Below are 7,002 nucleotides of genomic sequence, written 5' to 3' on the forward strand. Positions count from 1 at the left end.
CTTTCACTCAACTTGTACCTCATTCCACCATAGTGCAGTGTGGCCTTTAAGTCTAGTCATTGCGTACTTGACTCACTTATCCTCTTCACAATAGTAATTATCAAAATATTTATCAAGAGCATTTATCTAGTCCATCAACTCATCAACATTTAAATTACCTTCATATATTGGTACCTCCATTTTTTCTTTGGTGGTCATCTTGTCAAACATCTTCAACATCTTCGATTTAGTTGATTCTTCCATTTCTCCTTCATCAAAAGATTCTTCTTTAACATCGCTAAGATTTCCCACGTTAGTTCCCGTTCTTTGTGTAATATCCATAAGCTACCATTTTTTCTCAAAGTATCCTCACTTCAGCTTGTAAAGCAACATTTGATATAGGACTCCCTTGACTTGCTCCTCAAGCTACTTCTCTAGCTACTTCTCAACGATATACCATTTTCTTTTTAAATTTATGTAATTCTTTGTTACCAAAAACTAATGTCAATATGGTCTCACAAAAGCACCCTATTCCTCCCTCCTCCCTCCTCAAGCTACTTCTCTAGCTACTTCTCAACGATATACCATTTTCTTTTTAAATTTAGATAATTCTTTGTTACCAAAAACTAATCTCAATATGGTCTCACAAAAGCACCCTATTCCTCCTTATCTCTTACTCTGCTCCTGAATTCTGAAGACCAAAGTTTCTTCTCGTCGAGCCCATGTCGATTTGGCTCAGTGCGAGGTAATCTGAGATATGGAGGAAATCTAACTTTATGAGTGCGAACTTGAAAAAGATTAAATATTCATTAATATGTTTCGCAAAATCAGCATAAATCCATTACCAAAAGAAAACAAAAAAAGAAATCTCTCAAAATGCAAAATCAATTACCAAATATTATATATTTTTTGATTTTGTAATATTATTTTATTAATACAATTAAATATCATCGATTTTTATATTTTGAAATTTCAATTTTAAATCTTAAAAGTCATTCTATTTATTAATAACTATAATTTTAAAATATCAATTATGTATTAAAATGTTGAATTTATATGATATTATCATATAATCTATATCATAAAAAGTTAGGCTCTTTCCACATTTATAATGCTTATTTATAGTTATTTTTTCTTATTAATTGAAGGAGTTTTTCGAGCCATTTAGTTAAATAAGATTTATAATGTTTATTTATAATTATTTTTCCTTGTTAATAAAAGGAGTTTTTCCAAACATTTACCATTTAGTTAAATAAGTAAATGATGAATGGTAAAATTTAAATAATTTTTATAATAATTATAATGATAAAAGGTAAAATGTTACTTGAAATTTTTAAAATTTTAATTTTTATATTAAAAAAATTAAGCTTTTGAATATCATTTTAATTTTATTAAGTTAGAAATTTACGAAGGTTGGTTTTTTGGTAAATCTCTTAACATTAAAATCTAATTTTATATACAGAAAAGGTATTTTTCATTCTCAAACCTTCAAACCTTTAATGTTATAATGGTGAGAGAATTTCGATTGCAAAGTGTTCTTGGAATTAATCAAATGGTAATTTCACTCTATTCTTAGTTTTTATTTTAGTAATATTTATTTTCTTTTTTACCATTTATGAGAACAAAGAAATGCTTTTCACCTAATAAATTATGACTAATTAGATTCTTATAATATCCTAATTTTTTTGAGGTTATAATATTTATAATATTATTTTTATTTTGCAAAATTATATGTTTTTTTATTTTTTAATGGTTTAATTAAAACTAGCATCCTTATGCCATCCTCACTTGAGTCAAAAGTAGTTTTTACTAAAATTTGAAGCAATATTAGAAAACCTCTTATTTCCATGTTATTTAACTTGTTCTCTTGCATTAAAGGTTAGAAAACTCTTTTAAATCTGTTTTATTTTTATCAACAATTTTTAGAGATACCACATCCCCAAACTTCACATCTATATAAAAACAACAAGCTTAAGAAAAGTGTCAAAGAGGAGGTTTTCATTATCCATGATTCTTTACACATACCACATCCCCAAACTTCACATCTATATAAAACACTGCAAGTAACAAAAGTGTGAAAGAGGAGGGTTTTCTTAGAGATTAAAGGTAAGAGAACTCTTTAACATCTGTTTTAGAGATACCACATCCTCAAACTTCACATCTATATAAAAACACATTTAAGAAAAGTGCCAAAAAGAGATTTCAAGTTCATAATAAACTTTCCACTCTATAAATTATGAATATTGATTTTAAAACATTTATATAAAGAAACTTATTCTAAATTATTGCTATTATAAAGTTAAATTCTAAAAATATTGGATTTAATATTATAATTTTTAAAAACTCAAAAACTTAATACCTCAAAACTTAATACAAACATAATGACAAACATATACCAAAAACGTGGTTGTGATAGTATTATCTTATCTCGTTAACTCATCAAAACTATCCTAACAACTTTCATAACAATTGTTTAAAAAAATAGATATTAAATCGAGGGAGGGCAGAAGTTGATGGTGTACGACGCCGTCTCTGGAGGGCATATACTGCCGCTTTGGAAGGGGAAGGCATTAGGGCACGCCTTCTGTAATGCCTGGCCATAGGAGGGCGGGTTGTCGCACGCAGTAACCACACTCCCATTCTTCTTCAGCTGCAAATCTTTCGGACACACAACAGTCGCGTTGGCTGTGCACGCCATGGAGTTGCAGGGGGGGCTGTTACTGATGCCTGGAACTACAGACATTGGAAGACAGTAACCGCTCTCCAGCGTAAGGTCAAACATGTCCGGCTTCGCTGTTCCGCCCAGAAGTTCGAACTCCACTTTTGTGATTGCAGCTATATTTCCACTATAATTATTGCACTGCAGATTTCCTCCACAGTCACCGGTATCGCAGCTTCCCACCCCCTGGGAATCGAACACACAATCAGTCCTCCCCCAAAGGAACCCGTCCAAGTATGGATCTACGTTCCATGAATGTGTCTGCCCCGCTGGTACTTCCGCCATCTGAGGAGGAGGAAGATTGCTTGAACCCACAGAAATTGCAGGCCACACAGAGAAATTGCAAGTGTTCACCACAGTCAGTGTCTTGTAAGCCACTGGCTGCGCTGTTTTTCCATCGGATTGTATTAATTCAAGGAAATTAATAAACAAAAAAGGAGGGAAATTTTTCTACTTCTAATCTAATTGGCCCATGGCCCACATTGCCAAGACCAACGATCAAAATAATTAAATTAATAAAAAAAACAATCAACTGAGTAAACTTTATGTGCTATTTTTTGAAAAATTTTACTACTTCTAACCTAATTGGCCCGCATTGCCAAGACCAATAATCGAGATAATTAACTTGGAGGATGAGAATTTTACCTGCAGCACAGAGACAGAGAAGAGCCACAATAGTAACAACCAGCACTAGACCTATCAACGGCGCCATTATTAACTGGTAGCTGCTTCGTCTTCCAACCATCTTCGCAGGTTATACTGAAGTTCTCTTGATTTAATCTCTGGGCAATCATGCTGACACAAGGGAATTTTATAAGGGAAGAGATTTACAGAACAATTACGTTGAAATTTACTGCTTGGATTTTTCACAACTTGCTGAAATTAGAAATCTTTGGAAGGAAATGGATAAGAATGAGAAACGAAGCTCTGGGTTTTCATTGGGAAGGTAACTAGGTACGGAATGTTCATAAAAAAATATTTCCTTTTTCTGTGTTTTTCAAATCCATGGAATTAGAAATAAGCTACCCTGCCACTATATCTAAACCGATAAAGCATGGTTTTTATTGGTTAAGTTCATCTTTTTGATTTGTATTTTGTTTTTTGGTATATTTTCTGCTCACTTCTTTTTGATTTGTATTTTGTTTTTTGGGTATATTTTCTGGTCAAAATTACTTATTAAAGATTTATTTGGAATTACAAATTTGAATTGTGAACTTTCTATAATAATAGTGAGTGAGTTTTTTAAGGTATTGTAGTTTAAATTACAAAAATAGAGATTTAACAAATAAAAAATTGACTATGGTCATAAAGTTAGAAAAAGTTAAAAAATTTAATAGTTCAAAGACAATAAAAAATCTAATAGTGAGACATACCAAAAAATAAAGTTACAAAAAGCTAAAAACTTTTAATAATTAGACATGCCAAGAAATAAAGTTAAAAAAAATTACTTCTATAATTAATGATGATATATATATATATATGATTTTTTTTTTTCAATTTTAGCAACATGAAGTAATTATTTTGATGCTTATTATGAATTAATGTCTATCCATGTTTATTAACCATTTTATATGGTTGTACATATATACATTTAAAAAAACATGTAACACGATTACGAATCATAGGGATTCACCCCATTTTATCATGAAGATTCTTAACTTATAAATAGGCTTTGTTACAATATCATGGGTTAATATCATGGCTTATGATTGCTACATGCCTAAAAAACCATAATTCATTTCATATGACACTTGTATTTGATTGTTTTCCATTTATAAGGTTCTTATGAAAACATTTATTATCTAACCGTAATAAAAATTAAATTGATTCATTTTAAGCAGTGAAAAAAAGTCGTATAAAGTTTTAATTTGTTAATTAATATATTATCAAGTTCATTGGTAAAGAATTATGGAAAATAATGTCAATATATTGTTTCAAATTAAGGGGAAAGACATTTTTTTTAGTTAAAATAGAGATATAGGTATAGACTTTTGGGTGTTATTTCTTTTTCCATTCAATAAGATATTTTTTTATTATTCTAATAAAATAAAATAAAATGGTACACTTGTGCTTATCAACTTTGAGTAGTCTTCTACAATATAACAACATTCCTTATTTGCTAAAGGACAATGGTTGACACACAAAAAAAAGTAACAAATTGCTTTGTTGATATAGTTCGGACCTATTTTCATTAAGATAGAATAGATTTCTAAAGTTTCTAAAAAAATACCCCATAGATAAGAAAAACAACTATAGCACCAAGACTATTGGTGGCCTGTAACTCTAAAACTAAAAGGATATTGGGAGGGATAAAATTGACTAGAAAAAATCTACCGTGAAGTGGCGGCAATAGTTTTAATTGTTTATTTAAGAATACAACATAAAATATTGTAAGAATACGATAGATTAGAGTATAAGTATAAGTGCTAATTGAATATCATACAACATAAAATATTGTAAGAATATAATAGATTAGAGTATAAATGCTAATTGAAGTGAGATTCAAGTATAATGCTTCCATCTCATTCTTCAAATGATATAAAATGTTTTAAGAATACAATAGATTAGAGTTTAAGTTCTAACTGAAGTGAGATTCAAGTATAATGCTGCCATCCCATTCTTTAAATGATATAAAATATTTTAAGAATACAATAGATTAGAGTATAAGTGCTAATTGAAGTGGGATTCAAGTATAATGATGCCCTCCTATCTTTCAAATGATATGTATCTTGGGTCTAGAAATAAATCTCTCTTTGGTATGTAAGCTCTCTTTGATATGTATCTCGGGTCTAGAAATAAAGCTCTCTTTGAAATTTTATCCACTACATGACTAATTTTAAAGCTCTCTTTGAAAGTTTATCCACTGCATGACTAATTTTTAGAAAAGGGGGGAGGGTGGAACAGTAGGACCCCCCGGGAGGTCACTCATCCCAGTACTACTCTATCCCAAGCGCGGTTAATTACGGAGCACACTTAACTGTGGAGTTCTGTTGGGATCTGGTGATTTAAAAAAAAAAATAGGACCTCTCTCAATTTGTGCATGTCATTTTTGCACAGGGGTCATGCTAATCTTCTCTATACTGTTCCAATTTTATCAGATGTCTCCCAAGAAAGAAAATTTTGGGGTGTTATATACAATGGTTGGGGTTTTGGAGCAATAAACCTAATGATTACAGGGGAAATATCAATGGAGCTATAGTAACATATGATCATATATAGAGAAGGATTTGATTTGGGATAAATATATCAAATATACATGGAAAATAACCTTCAATAAAAAAATATACCTAACATAATCCCACTCATGAACATTTGAAAGGGCCTGTACTAAGTTCAAGGTAGTCACTAATGATGCAGTACTACCCAATTCATGGACGAGAGACATTGATATGTTGCAATATTTCAATGCATCTATGGTGGAATTTATTGTTGCACCCTCTATTGCTACTAGTTCACATATAAGTAATGGTATCCCCATTATTATTTCCATCCAAACACATGCCAAATGAAGAAATGTTATCAATAGTGAGATGTGAAAATTGACCTTTTTCACTCTCTAAGATCTACAATATCATCACCTAATCACCAAGTAAGTCACACCACGACATATAAAAGAAAATTTATTTGATGTCTTTGCAGTAGGGAATTTTCCTAGCTATATGGGCATGGACATTGTTACCCCCCAAGGAACCCCCAATGTGTGTGATGCTTGCTGGGAGAGGTCTATTTGTCAAATATAACCTTCATCCACCCAGAAAAACCTACTAACTGTTTCCTTCAATTACTTATGTTAGCTCAGCCATGAAACATGCAAATCCCTCAAATGGTGGAAGGAGTGCAATTCTCATGATCATTTGCTATGAAATTATAATTGAATGGTGTTGATCTTGACTTATTGGCGACAATGGTGTTTTCTAAAGTAGGAATTGCCACACGTCATAGTCCAATCAATTTATTAGTTTATCATGTCATAATATCTAGAGCATTATTTCTTCATTGAAGTGTGTCATCTCCCATACTAAGGTTTTGTTATTAAGTGGTGTGTCAAGGTATTGTTCCATTTCCTTCGCATACATAAAATTTCTCATACAATCCCTCACCTCCATTTCACTCATGAAAAAATTGTCCCCCTTCATGAATTGGCTTCCCAAGACTCATCACTATAATGTTTTGGAAGATAACAACAACTCTACAACAATTTTCTCAGCTTTAACCTTGACGACAATGTTGCTTTTGAAGGGAAGGAATTTTAGGGTCTTACTCTAACCCCATTATTTAGATACAATATTGATATATGAGGTCAC

General features: G+C 31.2%; 1 protein-coding gene and 1 non-coding gene across 2 annotated transcripts; both read right to left on the reverse strand.

Moving 5' to 3' along the window:
* Positions 1–2,467: 2,467 nt before the first annotated feature.
* LOC149249818 (thaumatin-like protein) lies at positions 2,468–3,410 on the reverse strand. Its single transcript, XM_089453486.1, has 2 exons — positions 3,344–3,410; positions 2,468–3,084 (listed from the first exon to the last, which is right to left on the reverse strand). The coding sequence occupies exons 1-2, from the start codon at positions 3,408–3,410 to the stop codon at positions 2,468–2,470; spliced, it is 684 nt and encodes a 227-aa protein (XP_089309612.1).
* A 2,299-nt stretch (positions 3,411–5,709) lies between these two features.
* Positions 5,710–5,814, reverse strand: LOC149249819 (U6 spliceosomal RNA). The gene has a single exon (XR_016267597.1). It is a non-coding gene; the product is annotated as a U6 spliceosomal RNA (small nuclear RNA).
* Positions 5,815–7,002: the final 1,188 nt, after the last annotated feature.

Source organism: Pinus tabuliformis, chromosome 7 (genome assembly GCF_031772625.1).
Source record: "Pinus tabuliformis cultivar Carrire ecotype Pingquan chromosome 7, CPIR1, whole genome shotgun sequence".
Classification (NCBI taxonomy): Eukaryota; Viridiplantae; Streptophyta; class Pinopsida; order Pinales; family Pinaceae; genus Pinus; species Pinus tabuliformis.